Raw genomic sequence first — 20,985 nt, forward strand, 5'->3', positions numbered from 1 at the left:
GAAATAATATAACTAACCATCCAAACACCTAGGTATGTAAGATATTTTTTTTAGTAGGTAATTATTTTCCGATTTAAATTAACTTGTAATCACTCAGAGGCCTGTAAAAAGGCCTTTAATTTCATTGTATTTTGAATCTTTATTGACTTTATTTGTTTTGGCAAGTTATTATTCCTAATGGTCGGTTAATTATATAATATTGGAATATTTAAGGGAAAAAGTTAGTTGAGCACTGGGTGGATTATTCGTCAGCTAAAGGTGCATGGTTAGATTACCAAGTTGGGCAGGTTTGGTATGATTAATTTTGAGAATTGCGATAAATGGCAAGGTTTAGACTTCAAAAATTCGCTTAACGTACGCTTGTACTGAATAAACAGAATGACCCTTTAACTTAAAACTTACGCACCGTAAAAATAACATACTTTTTGATTTCGTTTTCTTTTAAATTGAGTTAGGTTTCACTGTATTCACGAAGTCTATCGAGAGGAATACAGTAAAAATATTATATCCTTCGTATTTGGGTACCTACCGTTCCTCATTCACTGTAAATACCCGTAAAACACACAGAAACTGTAACTACAGCGGATGACATAGATTTTTTATAGTAATAAAAAATATTCGAATATTCGAAACCTGAGCGGCCGAATATTCGAATATCAAAACAGGTCGAATATTCGACAAATTCGAATATTCGAATATTCGAATTGCAAGCCCTAATCACGTCACGTTTTAGTGAAAATAATTTTATTGCATGTGCGTGACTAAAAAAAATTTTGCATGGAGCTAAAATTTCCATACAAATTTTTGGGACATTTATTAGCGTCAGGATTGAATATGCTATAAAAATCGGAATAGGTTAAGAAATTACGGAGTTCTGAGGTAACAAACATAAAAAAAAAAACAAAATAACTAACAATCGAATTGAGTGAGTTGGTAAAAAAATACAAAAAGTCTGACTCGTGAAGGATTTGAACCTCCGCCCTCCGATGGTCAAGTTTTGCTGTATATCGGCGCTCTAACCTACTGAGCTAACGAGTCTGTGCTGCACTCGACGAAAACAGTCATCATGTCCCGCAAAATTACGTCACAAAGCCGTGGGTAGTTTTGAAAAATAACTAGTATTACTTGACCTGTAGTTTCGTTATAAATGTGTATAATCGAAGTCTAGATTATACTGGGCAATTTTGTTAAAGGAATAAATCATCCCTGGTTTCAAGGTGAGTCAGAATGATAAAATTATACCTAGACGTAAACATAACTAGGTATTTAACTGTGTACCTACTGAATGTGCACTAAAGAGTTATCGGAAATCAATATGTTTGTTTACCTTTCATTTAGAATTATCAGCAATTGAAATCAATTTATCTGTAAATGGGGCGGTGAGTGTGCCCATCATATGTATAATTTGCAATACAAGAAGGAACTCTTAAGACCCGCAGATACATTTTTTTTTATTTAGAATTTTACACAATATAGACGCATTTTCTATATTGTGCCATGCGCTTAATTTTATTTGTCGACGTTATTTTTATTCGTAGATTGACTTAGATAAGTATTACATCTTTTTCTGAGCCAATTCGCGCCAAAATTTTAAACTCTAAAGCTGGTTTCCTACGGGACAGGCCTCGCCTTGTAAAGAAAATAGAGCAAAACAAGCAAAAAAACGGTCACCCATCCAAGTACTGACCCCGCCCGACGTTGCTTAACTTCGGTCAAAAATCACGTTTGTTGTATGGGAGCCCCACTTAAATCTTTATTTTATTCTGTTTTTAGTATTTGTTGTTATAGCGGCAACAGAAATACATCATCTGTGAAAATTTCAACTGTCTAGCTATCACGGTTCGTGAGATACAGCCTGGTGACAGACGGACGGACGGACGGACGGACGGACGGACGGACGGACAGCGGAGTCTTAGTAGGGGTCCCGTTTTTACCCTTTGGGTACGGAACCCTAAAAAAACGGGACAACCTTTTTCTTTCAAATTTTGAACAGTTACTTAGTAGCAATAGTTGCTAAGCGGGCGAAGTGTTCAAAATGACCTTGACGCGACTTTATTATTAAGAGAATAAGAATTTTGAACACCTCGCCCGCTTAGCAACTTCTGCTCCTGACTGTACCATAGTTCATCAATATTGTGTATGAACAACCGAAATTTGTAAAGATGTATAAATATATGTTATGTTGTTCGTTCGTTATCGTGTTGTGTGTTATTTTTAATGTTATGTTTGTAAGATTTCTATTTGGTATTTACTCGTAATTTAATATAAATGTGTTATGTTTTATTTTATGTTTATTCAGCTATCCATAGCGAGCCAGCGATCATAGCGAGCCAGCGCTTCATGAACAACGGGACCAAAACGGCCCAGTACAAGGCCGAGCTGAGCCAATCAGTTTCCAATACTATTAGCAACAGCTGGGACCTAAAACACACCATCCATGTTGGGCAGGATATCTCGGCGGAATTCGTCATTCCCGTTGGGAAGGTTTGTATACACACAGAATAAATAATAGTACTAGGTAGGTACAAAAGGTTCACTCTCCAAAACGCGTCTATTACGACAGATATGACCGCAAGATGGCGCATACGCGAGCAGGCCTACGTTCCGTAGCGGTGCGCGGCAACTACTATGGCTAGACACCAAAATTGGTGTGGGCCGCATGTACTTGTAGCGACGAAATCGCGGACTGAGCCACGCCATGCCCCTTTGCACCTGCGCGACACTTGTACCCTTTTTTACTAGGGCCACGGAATTGTTGGATAGTATTCAGTTCACTGTACGTCCACTAGCCTAACCCTTTATATTTTGTATTTTTTAGATCGGTGGAAAAACGACACTATCTTACAACCACCAATGGGGCAAGAGCGGCGGCGACTCTCACACAGTGACTGTAGCGGCGAGCTCGGGCGTAACAGTCTCAGTGGAGCCTGGCGGCACAGCCGAAGCCATCATGACAGCATCCCAAGGCACCATGGAGATAGAACTCGTATACGAAGCTTCATTGTACGGCGACGTCGCTCTGAACTACGACGGGGGCTGGAACGGACACTATTTCTGGAGATACGATGTCAACGCTGTCATGGAGGCGGGCGGTCTTCCCCGCACTTTGCAAGTTACGGAGATACTTAAAGTCGGTTTTTACACCGACGTGGAGATTGTGTTGCAAGAGAAGACTGGTAAGAAGCGTGTGCTTATGGCGGATATAACGTTTTGATTTATGATCGTGTATTGTTTGATGTTTATTTGTGACAGAAATAAAATGACTATTCATTTGATTTCGTTGTGTCAATCTTACCTCAGGGTGTCAAACCCAATATAATTTTTTTATGTGTTTTTTTTTAATTGGATTATATATTATAAAATATTTTTATTTTATAAGTGGGAAGATATGAATCATCTGTCAGTCTCTCTGATTCTGATATATGTATAAAAAAACTCCACTATTTTGCCAACATAGGTTTACTGTTTCAATTCAATATTGTCGAAAAAAAGGCCGGATTCTGAAAAAATGAAAAAAAAAAAACAATTAGACCTTATCAAACTAACAACCGTAATGTATTTGGGTAATTTTGTATGTCGGACATTACCGAAAATCAATTGGTAATCACCCGCGCTGGTGGCCTAGCGGTAAGAGCGTGCGACTTGCAATCCGGAGGTCCCGTTTCAAACCCCGGCTCGTACCAATGAGTTTTTCGGAACTTATGTACGAAATTATATTTTTTACCAGTCGCTTTTCGGTGAAAAAAAAACATCGTGAGGAAACCGGACAAATCCTAATATTTAAAGCCTAGTTTCGCCTCTGGCGAAGGTCAGATGGCAGTCGCTTTCGTAAAAATTAATGCCTATGCCAATTCTTGGTATAGGTAGTTGCCAAGCGGACCCCAGGCTCCCACGAGCCGTGACTTAATATGTCGGGATAACGCGAGGCTAATGATGATGATGAGTTGGGTGAATATAATTTATGGTATTTCAAGAAATATGTATGTAGGTAATATAAGTCAACTCACTTTGTATTATTTGTTTATAGCCCTTTCATCTGTTGCATACAGTAGTAGGTACTGCCGGAAGTGATCATGCACATCTTTTTCGACTGCTTGTATTCACCACCCTGTGAAATAAATTCAATCATTCAATTTTCAAACAAAGCAAAATCAACTCTTTATCTTACACCATAGGTTCAAATTTCACTGGCAAATATTGGAATGTTTTTCTTGAATCCTGCGGAGGCAAAAACTGCTACTACGAGTAGTTGCAGACGACATCATGCAGTCACATATTTAAGTAGAGGATGGCTCGAAATGTTTCGCTCGATAGTGAGGAGCTTCAACGGGAACACGCGTTGGCGGACCGATGCAGGTGTCAATCTTTGGCGTAAAATATGTGAGTGATCCGTTGTAATATATTTAAGGTGAAACATATTAGCCAAATGAACTAAAACTACTGCACTTAAAGATTTTATGAAGAAAATGAAATTTAATGATACTAATATGTATTACTAATTACTTCAAAATAGTAAAATAACACAATTTCGTACCCATTGGCTAGAGCTACCACTGCCCTGAAAAAAACAAAAAAAAAACATTTCATGTTTACAATTGAAGGGATGTTTACAAAAACAACATAACTGCTTAGAGCGGTTGACACTTTTTTAAGAACATTGTTAATCGTTTCAGGTGTCAAACAGTGTAGTCAGTTATGTTGTTTTTGTAAACATCCCTTCAATTTCTTTAATACTAATATGTATATTACTAATTACTTCAAAATAGTAAAATAACACAATTTCGTACCCATTGGCTAGAGCTACCGCTGCCCTGAAAATAACAAAAAAAACACATTTTATGTTTACAATTGAAGGGATGTTTACAAAAACAACATAACTGCTTAGAGCGGTTGACACTTTTTTAAGAACATTGTTAATCGTTTCAGGTGTCAAACAGTGTAGTCAGTTATGTTGTTTTTGTAAACATCCCTTCAATTTCTTTAATACTAATATGTATATTACTAATTACTTCAAAATAGTAAAATAACACAATTTCGTACCCATTGGCTAGAGCTACCGCTGCCCTGAAAATAACAAAAAAAAAACATTTTATGTTTACAATTGAAGGGATGTTTACAAAAACAACATAACTGCTTAGAGCGGTTGACACTTTTTTAAGAACATTGTTAATCGTTTCAGGTGTCAAACAGTGTAGTCAGTTATGTTGTTTTTGTAAACATCCCTTCAATTTCTTTAATACTAATATGTATATGTCGGATTTATAGGTTGATATTATAGGAGAAACCGAGCCATCATCATCCAGCTCGCCCTGGCCCTCCATGATGTTGCCGTTAATTTATCAATACACTGTTTTCTTTATACGGTATTTAATCACGTAATTATTTAAAGGGAACACATAAAGATGAATAAACACATAAACAGAAAGATAAACAAAGTGATTCAGGTGTGATACAGCTCACCCTTAGGACGCGTGGACAAGCCGGCGGCTCGAGCGAAAGTAACCTCTCCTCCGTTCAAAACAAGCCAACCGGTCTGCCAACGGTCACCTGATTCACCGAATGGTTAATAAAGTCGCCAATAGATGGCGCGCAAACACAGGTAACAAGCTAAGCCGCTTGTCAACGTAAATCATCAGACCATAGTTTCACCGTCCGCCACTAGATGGCGCAGACAAACATGAAAATAATCAATTACAGATGGCGCTAATGTCAATAACGCCGACACGACCATCCTGCTGCAGGTCGCGCTCGACATGCTCTACAGTAACTATCACACAAAACCAATCATCAGCCACTCGGCCAATTTGACATTGCAAGCTATGGTGTTCATAGAAGGAGGCCCCTGTCCTCAACGACTATGCCACAATAAGAAGTCTCATAGAAGGAGGCCCCTGTCCTCAACAACTATGCAACAATAAGAGATGCCATAGAAGGAGGCCCCTGTCCTCAACAACTATGCATCATCAAAAACCTCATAGAAGGAGGCCCCTGTCCTCAACGACTATGCAACCATAAGTGATCTCATAGAAGGAGGCCCCTGTCCTCAACGACTATGCATCACCAAAAATCTCATAGAAGGAGGCCCCTGTCCTCGACAACTATGCATCAACAATTTCATAGAAGGAGGCCCCTGTCCTCAACAACTATGCATCAGTAGGAAATCTCATAGAAGGAGGCCCCTGTCCTCAACAACCATGCGATAGCATCAAATCCTAAAGATGGAGGCCCCTGTCCTCTACAAATTCAAGCATTCGAGCTCATAGTTGGAGGCCCCTGTCCTCAACAACTATGTTCCACTGACATTACTGACAACTGTCATAGATGGAGGCCCCTGTCCTCGACAACTATGTAACAACGGTAACGCAGTATAAGATTGAAATTTAAATATTTACTTGCGATTGCAGTGAATATGTCAGATTAAATGTTTTACAAAAAGGGATCTTGCTATACCTAGCTTGGTACCCCAAGAGCTCGACAAATACAAATAATTTAACAACTCGTGATTGTTACTCGTGACAGGTGATTTTCAGTACATTTACTTAGCGTATAGTGATTTGTAAATTATACTTGTAGCAATGCATTAAAATCAGTGATTAAACCTTTTCCTTTTTTTTTTTGATCAGAATTTACTGTTAGTTGTAAGTTATTAATGATTACACATTTACTTCACGTTGAATTCAAAAAGATTAATTGTAATGTTTTTTTTTTTGTTTTATAAAATTAAAATGTTGAGGCTTGTACAACGTCTGCTTCTCAGAACGCCGACATGGTTTCTTGACAACTGTAACTATTTCTGGGGTTGGGTGCAAGAAGCTAATTTTGCTTTTTTTTTATGGCTTTTGGCCCGTCACTTTGTTAATCTAATAACGTTCATTAGCACATATTTGGCGAGATATGTCTTTCTGAAATCTATTTACTTATCCGATTTTTCTTCGTCAAATCTCTGGTTATCTTTAACTCCACGATTCATTAATTATGTACGGGTTGGTTGCGATCAACGATACCTTCAGCATCATCAATTAAGCACAATAGTTAAGCGGGTACAAGACTTAACCTGCAGCATATGTAAAGGTTTTTAAAGAAGTCATCAATGATTAATCACATAATAGCGGATTACTAGCTATTCCTTTTCTCAAAACTGCCATCATTCGCTGCACTTGAACATTGGATCGATTTACTCCCGGTAGCCCGGTGGCGCTATGAAATATTGTTGAATACCGTGCTCCTTACACTATGTCTCAAATTCAGCTTTGAAAGCAGTATCCTGGTCACTTATTATTTGATGACGTGCTGGAAGCATGGATACCGGAGTTTTGAGAGCGTTAAGCATAGATATTAGTCTTATTTGTAACATAGACCAGGTATGTAAACATCGTGAACTTCGTATATGCGACAATAATTAGAACTCATGAGTAATTCATGCGGTTCCATTGACGATATTAGACAAATGACGATGACGAAACGATTCAATAATGGATTCTTTCTGGCTCTGTCGCGTGTCGTTCGTATGTGTTGCCGGCCATCTTTTATTTCAATCATTATTGCTCATAAGCCAAAAATCACACTCTCACAAATGACAGAAGACCTTGCATTTCTCTTAGCCAAATCTTAGGACTGGTGGAGAAGCCACCCTCAGCACTTGATCCAACATTTGGAATCACTCTTTGAAAGTTTTACATTTTATAAGGACTAAGAACATCATCCACAAAAATCAGTATGTAGTTGTAAAATGGGCGCAGAAACGCCATTATCATATGTTGACACTGCTAGTGCGTTCATAAGCTCAAATTGCATCACAAACAAACTGTCCGGAGTAATAAAAGCTGTTTTTGTGATAGACTCTTCTCTGATAGAAACCCTGGGCCATATCATGACAGATGAAATAAGAGGCATTAGTTAATCTATCTATCTGGTCTGAAATTGTAGGCAAGGGGAATTTAACGAGGACAGTACCTATTTTCGTGTAATTCCGTATAATCCGTACACATGCGATCGTCGCCATTCTTTTATACACGTTCTTTTATACACAGGCTCGCGAACTCTGAACTGTTTTCTTGATCTATTCCATTAGCGATAAGATCATCGACTATGATTTTTTACCTTTTATCGCTTAATAGGTGCCAAGTCATATAATTTACGGTATACTAACCGCTTCGAGATCTTCAAGTTCAATATCTATATACCTACCCTGTAGGAACTTCAGTCTTGGGTATTTCAAATGCAAAAGACATCCCTATTATTTTTCAAGACCGCAATTCAGTCAATTAAGTTAATTCCAAATTTATTTTACGTTAGTCAAATCTGTTGGTATCAATGGTTTGTATGAAATCTTCATCGACTTAGGAACTTAGCAATTTGCCAAAGAACATTTCCAAAAATTGTAGATCTCCCACGAAATGTTCTCGGTGTTTTTATTCTCTGCACGTTTATTGCCAAATCTTTCCACAGCTAGTCTCGGCCTCAGTGACACAAGAGAAAGACGACAATGAGCGACACAAGTGCTAAATGAAACGGCCATCAAAAGTTAAGAACTGCATAAGAACAATCCATGAAATATTCTAGAAATATTCGGAAACCTGAGAACGCTCTATAACTTACACATTGCTATCATCGACGTAACTACGAGTACTTGAGCAGTACCACTTTCAGTAAGTAATGATGACCTGTAAGCCGGTCCCTTTCACCGAATCGAATCCAATTATAAGCTCTATCTACTCTAAGCAATATAATATAAGCTCGATTGGTATTTTGTGATCTTCTACTTACATAATAACATATTTTAATGAATATACTATTGATAATGCACAGGACTGTGGTATGTTGGTTTGACACTATAGGTTCCTACTCGTAGCTAGGACCGCCTTCTCCGAATAGCATTAAAGGTAACTTGTTTCCGGGTAAAGTTTGACCTATGATCTTCCTAATAGGGAAAGATCTGTTCCGCTAATAAATACCACTAAGTTTACGCTCATTAACCACATTTTGCATTGCAACGGATAAGTATACGTTAGATTTAACTATAACCTAAGCTGTCTTGTCAGCATCATCCCTTAGTTTTTTGAAGCATACCGTTTCGGTGTGACCTAATTTCCCACAATAATTACACTTTGATGGTTGCTTTTCTAAGGGTTTTGTGCTCAATGTTGAGTCATCAGTTGTTAACAGAGGCTTGGGTTCATTAACCTTACTGTTGAGACAATTAGATTGAACATGGCCAGGCTTGCCACATTTGAAACAAGAGAGGAGTGATTCGTCTCGACTGTTACGAAGCCTAGGCCGTTTAGCTGGTGGTTCACCACTCTTAGATTCACGGGGTTTTGTAGTTGCCACAACAGAGATCAATTCAGGAACGGTGGTGCATTTACTAGATATCAGACGTAATCGTAAGTATTCATTATCAATACAGCCTATAATCGCTTCGACAGCATCTTTTTCCTTATCACCGTTCATAATTCTTTTCCAAATAGTCCATGCCCGTGTAATAGATTCTGACGGATTTGACGCATCGAACTTGAAGTCGCGTAATTTCACTATATCATTTGAATATCGTGCTTCAGGCTCAAACGTCTGCACTAAAGCATCGCGCATGTCGCTCCAAAGTGGGGATTTTACAAGCCACGTATCTCCGAGGGTCTTCGCTCGACCTTGTAATAAACCCGCAATCTTAGTACAAATCTCGTAATCTGTTAGATTCCAATGTTGTTTAGCTCTATCTACGTGCTCGCACCAATCTCTAACTGGAACTTCTCCATCAGGGTTGAATGGCGCAATATAAATATCGCTTAGCCTTGGACGTTGTGACGAAGTTACAGCTTTTGACAATATTCCAGCTAACAGTTCATTATTTGTATTCATATTTGTTTGTTGTTGGTTTGTCAACCTATCTAATATATTCGCTAATGACGATAAGATTCGACTAGATTCATTGTTAGGAGCGTTCGTCGTAGTAAAAGTTTGCATGTCGTTATTGTTTATCACGGCAGAAGCTGGTATATGATTATTTATCGCGGCAAAAGACGACACCATATTTTCATTTATAACGACAGGATTAGACACGTTATTATTATCTGTTGCTATAGGAATTTGCACAATATTTTGCATGGTCGCAGAAGAAATCGGCACGTTATTTTGAGTTATCTCAGCGGGTACCAACAGGTTGTTATTGCTAGTTGAAAGCGTCAAGCTCTTGTTATTTAACGTGGTAGAAATCGACAAGTCTCTTTTGTTTACGTCAGGGTTTTGCTGAGTCGCGGACGCGTTAAGCAATCTTATCCCACTTCTGATGTCGGATTTATAGGTTGATATTATAGGAGAAACCGAGCCATCATCATCCAGCTCGCCCTGGCCCTCCATGATGTTGCCGTTAATTTATCAATACACTGTTTTCTTTATACGGTATTTAATCACGTAATTATTTAAAGGGAACACATAAAGATGAATAAACACATAAACAGAAAGATAAACAAAGTGATTCAGGTGTGATACAGCTCACCCTTAGGACGCGTGGACAAGCCGGCGGCTCGAGCGAAAGTAACCTCTCCTCCGTTCAAAACAAGCCAACCGGTCTGCCAACGGTCACCTGATTCACCGAATGGTTAATAAAGTCGCCAATAGATGGCGCGCAAACACAGGTAACAAGCTAAGCCGCTTATCAACGTAAATCATCAGACCATAGTTTCACCGTCCGCCACTAGATGGCGCAGACAAACATGAAAATAATCAATTACAGATGGCGCTAATGTCAATAACGCCGACATATATTACTAATTACTTCAAAATAGTAAAATAACACAATTTCGTACCCATTGGCTAGAGCTACCGCTGCCCTGAAAATAACAAAAAAAAACATTTTATGTTTACAATTGAAGGGATGTTTACAAAAACAACATAACTGCTTAGAGCGGTTGACACTTTTTTAAGAACATTGTTAATCGTTTCAGGTGCCAACCACTGTAGTCAGTTATGTTGTTTTTGTAAACATCCCTTCAATTTCTTTAATAGCAATGCTGAGGGTCTACCGCGAACCACGTTCGACGTGTTGCCTCTCTGTCGCACTTGTAAATTCGTACGTAAGTGTGACAGGGAGGCAACACGTGGAACGTGGTTCGCGGTAGGCCCTCTGATGCATCTGAATGTCATTAGCAAAGAATATAATACTCACTAGGAGGTCACTAGACCTTTTCACATCACATCACAGACCTTTTCAACGCCAAGAACACGACGGCGTCGTAACTACTAGTGCTCACAGATCCATGGATAACTATAAGTGTAAGGCCTGTGTGGACGCTCGAGTTGGGCGTGCAGCGGGGCGGGGCGTGCGGCGTGCATGTTAAACAAATGCAAGCGTATAGGAGCGGCCTTAGTGCACGCTGCTCACATCACGCGTGAGCCCACAGCCACGCTGCACGCCCCGCCGAACGCTCCGCTCCGAGCGTCCACTCAGGCCTTACACAAAATGGCGTACGCTGTTAGTAACTTTCATAGTACTATCAAGTAAGGTTCAGGTACATTAGCTCACTTGCACCCGCGTGTGGGCCCCCACAGATTACCATTATAGTTCGCCGGACTATATCAGCCTATCAGTTAAACGCAAAAGGTGACAGATCCGAACAACTGACAGGCTGATAAATATCGTACGGCGAACTGGGGCCCGCTTCTCAAAAGCTTGTAACTTGTAGTACAAGTGGAACTCCCTGTCTAACAAAAGCTGTCAAAAAGTGACATCCGCTTGTATTACAAGTTACAAGCTTTTGAGAAACGGGCCCCTGGTAATCTGTGGGCCCCTTAAGTGACGTTTTTGTTTATGACGTAAAGCGTCTAAAAGGTTAAACTAGAGCTTAAGGGTCTCCCCATACTTATCGACGCGGATTCGGCGAAAGCCGATAGTAAACAGCATAAACAGGTAAGGTTCGGTTCGGCTCCGTTCGGCCGTCGACGGCCGACGCGTCGGCGTCTTTTTCGCTCTTATTGCGTGGACATAAAGTTTTATTTCTATTGGCATTGCCGATTCCGCGTCGATAAGTTTGGGGAGACCCTAACTTTTTCATTTCCAAGGCAAAGCGGCCCACATCAGGCAGATATGAAGAGTTACAAGAATCTCAGAAGAAATCTTTATGCATTTTCACTCCGAATAGAAAATATTGCGTTATGCAGGAGAAGGCGTACAACTAAGAAAACTAAACAGCCTAAATAAAGAGTGTTGTTAGTTTGTCTTAAATCATTTACACGTATCCCATCGAAATAAAAAACCCGCGCACAGATAAATTACAGAAAAGCCCATAAATATGTAAAAAGATTGTATACGAATATTTTTCTTATTTGCAAGTCTTTAACAAAATGACAATAAACATTAAACCTGCAAACATTAGGCTAAATATCAAAATTTTGGTAGGCATTTTTAATTGTTAGTTTTAGTTATTTTAATTGTAGTTACTTTTAGTTTTATACCACTTATTATATGTATAATAAATGAGTTTATATACTAACTATAACAATATGAATTAATTTCAACATATTCTCCTTTGGTTTTGATACGCAAACGCACATTTTTGTTGAAATTATCATCAATACTTATGCCACAGTATTTTTTTGGCCAACGTAGTTTAAGGCGTATGTATCGATATTTAATATTGTCAGTTGGCATTAAGCCAGATAACTCACGCCCATATCTGTATCTGTATTTGTATATAGTACGGTAATTAGTTTAAGTAATATTTGTACATTATTTATATGATTATAGGAATTCACTATTCTACATTTCTCCTGAAGTCGGTACAGGTATTAATGGTAATAAAAGTACAGAAATAAAAGTCAACATACACACAAACAATTTAATTTGCTTTAAAAACGGACTGACGGGACATAAAAATGTTTCCTTTTAGGCCTGAAAAAAATTTTTTACGTCAGCCAAAAAAAATAAAAAAAATGGTCAGGGTAATATCTGGTCAATTTTTGGAAGCTGTTTCTTAGGCCCACTTGTGCACATTTCACTAAACCGGGGTTAACCGGTTAAACCTGGAGTTACCATGGTTACCAGTACTATTTGACACTGGGTTAACGGTTTTATCGCTTAACCCCGGGTTTGTGAGATGGTGCAAGTGGGCCAACATCGGGAACACAAACTTCATACCTACAGAGTAAGTAAGGGCAACTTGCACCATTCCACTAACCCGGGGTTAAGCAGTTAAACCGTAAACCCAATGTCAAATTGTACTGGTAACCATGGTAACTCCAGGTTTAACCGGTTAACCCCGGGTTAGTGGAATGGTGCAAGTGGCGCTAAGCGAAATAAAAGTTGCGACACAAACCACCATACTCCAATGTTCCCGTGACGCTGAGATCGTGGCAATTGCGAGCACTGCATTATCATGTTCAAGTTCTTTATTGTATGTATGTATGTATGTATGTATCCACAACAGATACGTCATCATACAACCACGACTGAGGTAAGAAACCAAAGGAAACCTCAAAAAAACCGGTCAAGTGCGAGTCGGACTCGCGTTCCAAGGATTCCGTCCGTAGGTACATTACCCAATTTTTTACAATGTTTTTTTATGTGGAACGTGATGTCTTTAAACACCCGTAGGGGTCGGATCAAAAACTACGTAATTAAGTACGACTCACGCTTGACTGCACATTTCTAATAGGTAAACAACTATTTTGTGTAATTTTTTCAAAATTTTAGACCCAGTCGTTTCGGAGAAAAGGGGGGGAATGGTCGGATAGAAAGACAGACAGACGAACGAGTGATTCTATAAGGGTTCCGTTTTTTCCTTTTGGTACGGTACCCTAAAAACCCAACATTGTACATAGTAATTTATAATTTATTGAAATGTATTTTTATCTTTTTGCTGCCTTTGTCTTTTGTATGTTATATATTAATTTTGTTTTGTATTCATGTTACCTATCGTGATTGTTTCACCGGATGGTCTCATCGGAAGATCAGCTGGAAGTCGCCAGCAATATGCTGAGGTGAGACCATTTCGTGGCACTTTATCCTTTTATTCTCTGTTATATCTCTTGTTATCTCTTGTTACATCTCTGTTATATCTGTTTCTATTTTGTGTTTGTGCTCATGAATAAAATTATTTATATTTTATTCTATTCTATTCTATTCTAAAAAGGAAGGAAACTCGCACCTACTCAACAATCATAGGGCCTTCTCCTGAGATACGCAGTACTCGCGATTAGGTTGGAACAAGCAAACCCTCTTTTTCCCTCCACTGCCTCCATTCACCCCCTGCAGCATGCTAGGCTTGTCTGCCACACCATCATCATCATCTACTGGCACTGCTCCTCCGTATTCTCCTGCCATTTCTTCATATTTAGCACGACTCTCCTAAATAATTAAGAAAATAAACTTTATGGGGGTGCGGAAAAACTTACATGCACTGGTTCTGCGTTTTCCTCCTTATAGAGTCTCCAGTCTCCACTGATTCGGCGGCACTTTATTTTGTTGTATGTATACTTAATTATAGGGATCCCTTTGGTTTCATTTTCTTCAACACACAATATATCGAATCGAGTTTTATTTTACATGTATTGATGTGACATGTGACATTTTTTTCTCTTTTTATTATCGCCTTGCCGTCTATATTGAAAACCCGACAAGGAGGTCAGAATTCATAGGTTAAGTATTTAATACGTGGCGCAAACATTCCCCCGGCCTTGAAAGGAATAGCTTTCAAAAAGTTATTTAAAATAAATCATTTACTACATAATAGCATCCTTATTGCTCAGAGAAAACTAAATTGACATAAACATATGAAGCCTCCATAACTTGAGAGAGATAACTAAATACTAATAGAAATATGAAATTATATTATTGAGAAGGCAAAGGACATAATTTGACCAAAGGTCTTTTAAGTGTGCCTGATTTTGTTTTAACCAAAGCAACTCTGGCAATACCGTCCTTGCCTGGAAAGAGTTTAGTTATAAGACCTAACGGCCAATGTAGAGGCATAACATTATCTTGAAGGATGACTACAACAGTTCCTTCCTTAATAGGCTGAGAAGGAGTATTCCATTTTTGTCTGGTTTGCAACGCGTGCAAATACTCATCGCGCCACCTCTTCCAAAATGATTGCGTTAAGCGATCTAATAATTGATATCTTTGCAAAAGATGATCAGATGTTACCTCCGCAACAGACGCAGCTGGAAGATATTTCAATGGAGTAACATTAAGAAAATGAGCTGGCGTCAATGCGGAAGGTTCAGCTGGATCAGAGCTTAACACGGATAGCGGTCTAGAATTTAATAAAGCCTCAATTTCACATAGAACTGTCATTAATTCCTGAAATGACAAGATTTGTTTACCTATCGTACGAAACAAATGTGATTTGACGCATTTAACGTTACTTTCCCAACATCCTCCAAAATGTGGAGCACTGGGGGGAATAAATCGCCAAATTATTTTATTGGCTGATAGTTCAGTTTCCCAAGCGTCTCGATACTCATTCGCAAGGAAATTATGAAGTTCTTGCAAATATGTATTGGCTCCCTGGAAGTTGGTTCCGTTATCGCTGTACATATATTTTACAGGACCACGTCTGGATAAAAACCGCTTAAATGCTGACATAAAGCTTGCTGTACTTAAGTCAGTTGCAAGTTCTAAATGAATTGCTCGCGTTGTGAGACATGTGAATAAGCACAAATAAACCTTTTGACTCTTCACGCCTCTTCGTCGAACAGGTGTACAATACAACGGACCAGCGTAATCACAGCCAGTATGTATAAAGGCTTTCTCAACTTGATTTACCCTGCATGCTGGTAAATCTGCCATCATTGGGGAGTTAGCCTTTGGCTTGGTCCGGAAGCAGTAATTGCATAAATGAATGCGATGACGAATAATACATCGAGCTGCTATGATCCAGAATCGATGTCGCATAATAGATATAAGAGTTTCAGGTCCTGCATGTAAATGGTGTCGATGATAATAATCGACCAGTAGGTTAATGATGTGATCACGACGTGGCAATAACAAAGGATGTTTATAATCGTAATCTTCATCAGAATTACTGAGACGTCCTCCGACGCGAAGGATTCCATCTTGAATAAATGGCTTCAGGCTTGCTAAAGCTTTTGTAAACCCTTTTTTCAGGGTCATATCTAAAATATGTTGACTGAAATAAACTCTTTGTAGAGCTCGTACGATTTCTAATTCGGCTGCTGTTAAGTCATCAGCACTAATAGGGCCTTTAGGTAATCGTTTTATACATTTTAAGATATAGGCAACTGTGCGTACATATTTAACCCATGACGAGAACCGTTTAGACAAATCATAAATTAAGTTGTCGTTCGAATTGTCACAAGTCACTAAAGAAACCGTTTTTTCTTCAGGAACGTTGACTTCGTCTGGTATAAACGCCTGAATCGGCCATTCGTTTTTCGGGAGTTTCATCCATGGAGGGCCTGATAGCCATAGAGGATGGGTCACCAGTTGAGCTGGAGTTAAGCCTCTAGACAGGCAGTCGCTTGGATTTTCTGTTCCCTTAATATGATAAAAATGACCGCTTGATAAGTTATCTTGGATCTTGGTAACTCGATTGGCCACAAAAGTTTGCCATCGATGAGGCGACGAATGAATCCAACAGAGTGTCACTGTTGAATCGGAGAAGGCCAACACAGAGTCGATTGGGTATCTGGTTGAGTAGGTATCAACCACCCTTTTTATAAGTTGTGACAATAGCAATGCTGCGCATAATTCCAGTCTTGCTAGGCTGACAACCTTCACGGGCGCTATCTTAGATTTAGCGCAAATTAAATTAATGACACCTCGGTCATCATTAGGAAAAGTGACGTAGGCATAAACCACTCCACCATAAGCTCTTTCACTAGCATCTGAAAAGCCGACTATAGTTAATGAACAGTTTTCAATGACACCAATATGTCTGGGAATGCTAATGTTAGATAGTAGCGGTAGTTCACCTTGGAACTGTTGCCATTGGCGTACAATATGATCAGGCGGCAATTCGTCCCAATCAATTTTCATAAGCCATAACTCCTTTATTAGAAGCTTAGCGAACACAATTACAGGGGCAACTAGGCCCAGAACATCGAATAGTCGAGCTACCGATGAAAGAATGTTTCTTTTACTACACGGTCGATCGTCGGGACTAACCTGGAACTTGAATACATCTTCACCAGGATACCAACGCAGACCTAAAATCTTCAATGTTGTATCATCGTCGAAGGTGACACTTTGGGATAAATGTAGTCCTTTCGGTATTTCTTTCAGAACAGCTGCAGAATTTGACGACCACTTTGCCAGTTGGAATCCACCTTTCAAGAACAAATCCAGCAGTTGTTTAGTCGCTTGCACAGCTTGGTCTTCATCAATAACGGAACTGGCTACATCATCCATATAAATATCACGAGATGCAATTTCCTTTGCGAGTGGGTATTTATTACCTTCATCAGCTACTAACTGTTTGACAGTTCGCAGTGCCAGAAAAGGACTGCTACGTAGACCGAAGGCTACCCTATTATACTGAAATACCTTTATAGTTTCTTCAGGATTAAACCTATAAAGTATACGCTGATAAGGACGATCCTCCCCCCGTACGTCAATACACAGATACATTTGACGTACATCAGACGTGATAGCAATACCAAACAATCGTAAGTTTAGGAGAATGCAGAACAAGTCAGCTTGAAGACTTGGTCCTGCGTGAAGTATGTCATTTAACGATAAACCGCTTGTGGTCTGTGCACTAGCGTCCAGCACAATTCTAACCTTTGTGGTTATTCTGTCAATTTTGACAATTGCGTGGTGGGGTATGTGATAAGCATCATTTGACTTATCATTTGGAACCTCAGATAAATATTTTTTATCAATATGTTCACGGATAACTTCATCATAAGCTGGTTTTAATTCAGGTTGCTTGACGAATTTTCTTTCAAGCGCTAAAAATCTGCGTTCAGCAGTCTTGTAAGAATCGCCTAAATTGCTTGGGTCCAATTTAAACGGAAGTGCTACTTCATAACGTCCGTCTTCCAAACGATTGATTGTATTCTTGAAAATATCTTCAGCTTTTTTCTCGTCTGGACTATGAATCACTCCTCCATCCAAATCTTCAATTTCCCAGAATTTTTGCATTAAATTTCCGACATCAACCGAAGTAAAATACCCAGCTGCTGAGTAGGAAGCGTTAACTGCGGGAGCATCGCCTAGTATGATGTACCCCAGTGTAGTTTCTAAAGCGTCAGGCAAACCAGGCTCGTTTTCAATTTTATCTGACATTAACAATTTGGTGAATAACTTAACACCAAGAAGTACGTCAATTTCACCTGGAATCGCCCAAGAGTCATCTGCTAGATGTAAATTATCAAACAGATCAGTTGCAGATTGATCAATATGACAGGTCGGTAAATCAGGCGTGATCTCATCTAAAACAAGCGCTTCGATAGTATATTGATGTTTAGGATCATATCTTGACCTAAATGTTAAGTTGACATTTCCTCGGATGGGTTGTGTTATCGTTGTTCCACCTAATCCATTTATTGACGTCACTGGGCTGCTGTGTACAGGAAGACCTAAATTCTTGCAGCACTTCAATGTAACGTAATGTTTCTGTGATCCTGGATCCAGCAGACATCTCAAAACCTTGTCCTTGCCGTTACGCCCACTAGCGAGTACCTGAGCAGTGGCGAGAATTTCCGTCAAGGGTGATGTAGTCTGTCCCGATGCCGAATGAGTACATACAGAGGCACCGTTGTCCTTTACGGATGAACTTGTGCTAGCTTCACTATCATCCTTAGATGAAGACTTGGACTCGTTGTTATTCATTGCAGGTTTTGAGTTTTCGAAGTGTAACGTTGTATGATGTTTGCCTTTACATTTACGACAAGTTTTCTTCGAGGAACATTTCGATGCAGTATGATGCGTGTTCAGACAATTAGTGCACGCGTGAGTTTCCTTAACGAAATTAAATTTTTCGTTAGGCGTGAGTTTCATGAAATTATTGCAATTATAAAGTTGCGAGTGATCATTACTCTTGCACATAGCACATGAACTTCCGTTGTCATGCCCTTGCGTGCTAACATACGCTTGGGGCGTGCGAGGGAGGGGAGCTCGCACGCTGCTAGTGTTGGCAGCGGAGCCGCTTTCAGCCTTAGTTGGCGTTCGTTGCGATGTCCGATATAAAATCTTCACTTGTTCCCTAACGAAACAAATGAATTCGTCATATGTAGGCATTGTAGAAGAATTCCGAATAGACATCTCGAAATTCTTTGTGGTATCTGAATCTAATAACTTAAGACCCAGGTGAATGAAAATAAAGTCACTTAAGTTTTCGAGCTTGAGTTGTCTTATTGCTGAAATAGTAGCAGCAAACGAATCAATTATTTTTTCTAAATTAGATGCCGAAGGACCGTTGATGTTGACAGGTTTCATCGAAAACAGCTGGTTTAAATATGACGTAGCTAATGCGCGTTTATCATCATATTTCGCGATCAATGCTTCCCAAACTGTGTTGTAATTTTCTGCGGCAGGTATAACTCCCGCACAGATCGACTTTGCCTTTCCTGTCAAATGACTAAACAAATAATGAACACGCTCAGAATCCGTAAGTTTTTTATTCTCATGTATGACACGCTTAAATGTTTCATAAAAGAATGGGAAGTTTTGAATATCTCCATCGAAAGAAGGAAGTTCAATCCGAGGGATTTTAATGGAGTCGTCCTTACATGAATGGCTCGAATCCCTGGATGTCGAAGGGCTCGGAGCAGGTGCATCAATTTTTGAAATTTGACATTTTATTACGCAGTAGAGATCTTCAAACGCATTCATTGCGTTGTAGTTGACGATGTACTCCGGGTCCAACTCCAAGTTCAGAAGATTGACTTCATCCATCAACTCTATAAATTCTTTTCTCAGTTGATCGACCAATCGAGCTTGCGCGATGAACTGCGAGAAAGCCTTCTTGTCACTGCTTAACTTTGGAATCATGTCATAAATATTTTGTAAACGCATGAAACATTGAGCACGTTTTGCTTCCGCGAGCTTAAGTCGCGTTGCCATGGTTACCTAGTTATTACTATGACAGCACGAAAAAATATGAACAATTTGTGCTAAGATGCACAAATAATTATAAATTATATTCAACTTGTATAATACCTTAATGCAAGTCGAAGGAAAATGAAGTAAATACGAACGTTCCGCTTGTATAATACCTTAATACAAGTGTAACCTTCGCAATAGGCTAATTACAGTTTATGAAAAACTGAGGCTTTTAGGAATAATTTACCCGTAGCTTTCAGTTTAGTTGAGTGTATTTAGTAACTTAAAATACACTGAAATTATATAACGAAAATGGCATGCAGAAAATGTTCCGTGAAAATTATGTCACAATATGACAGTTATAAAATACGAAATTTATTTGTAACGCATTTATAAGGTAGCGTGATGAATAATCCCACACGCTACGCGTAAATGAAATATTAAATAAAATAACAGACAATAAAAATAAATTAGTTTACTGACCGTACTTTGAAATAGAATTATGACGGGAACATTTTTTTGAAAATTAAGAAACCGAAAGGAAATCCGAAATTATATTTTGTACCTACGCGATTCAGTGAGCAACAAGGTTATTATGTAATATTTTTAAAGGTAAATTTGGAATCCGGTTCAAAGGCCAAAAATGGGGGTGCGGAAAAACTTACATGCACTGGTTCTGCGTTTTCCTCCTTATAGAGTCTCCAGTCTCCACTGATTCGGCGGCACTTTATTTTGTTGTATGTATACTTAATTATAGGGATCCCTTTGGTTTCATTTTCTTCAACACACAATATATCGAATCGAGTTTTATTTTACATGTATTGATGTGACATGTGACATTTTTTTCTCTTTTTATTATCGCCTTGCCGTCTATATTGAAAACCCGACAAGGAGGTCAGAATTCATAGGTTAAGTATTTAATACGTGGCGCAAACACTTTAGACTTCACCTACCTCGTCGCATAGTCTTAATTTAAATATAAATAA

General features: G+C 39.0%; 1 protein-coding gene across 1 annotated transcript; it reads left to right on the forward strand.

The window, feature by feature from the left end:
- Positions 1-2,288: 2,288 nt before the first annotated feature.
- LOC134658738 (spherulin-2A-like) lies at positions 2,289-3,214 on the forward strand. The gene is made up of 2 exons (XM_063514385.1): positions 2,289-2,484; positions 2,819-3,214. The coding sequence occupies exons 1-2, from the start codon at positions 2,341-2,343 to the stop codon at positions 3,212-3,214; spliced, it is 540 nt and encodes a 179-aa protein (XP_063370455.1). The 5' UTR covers positions 2,289-2,340.
- The last annotated feature ends 17,771 nt before the right edge of the window (positions 3,215-20,985 follow it).

Source organism: Cydia amplana, chromosome 23 (assembly GCF_948474715.1).
Source record: "Cydia amplana chromosome 23, ilCydAmpl1.1, whole genome shotgun sequence".
In the NCBI taxonomy this organism is placed as follows: Eukaryota; Metazoa; Arthropoda; class Insecta; order Lepidoptera; family Tortricidae; genus Cydia; species Cydia amplana.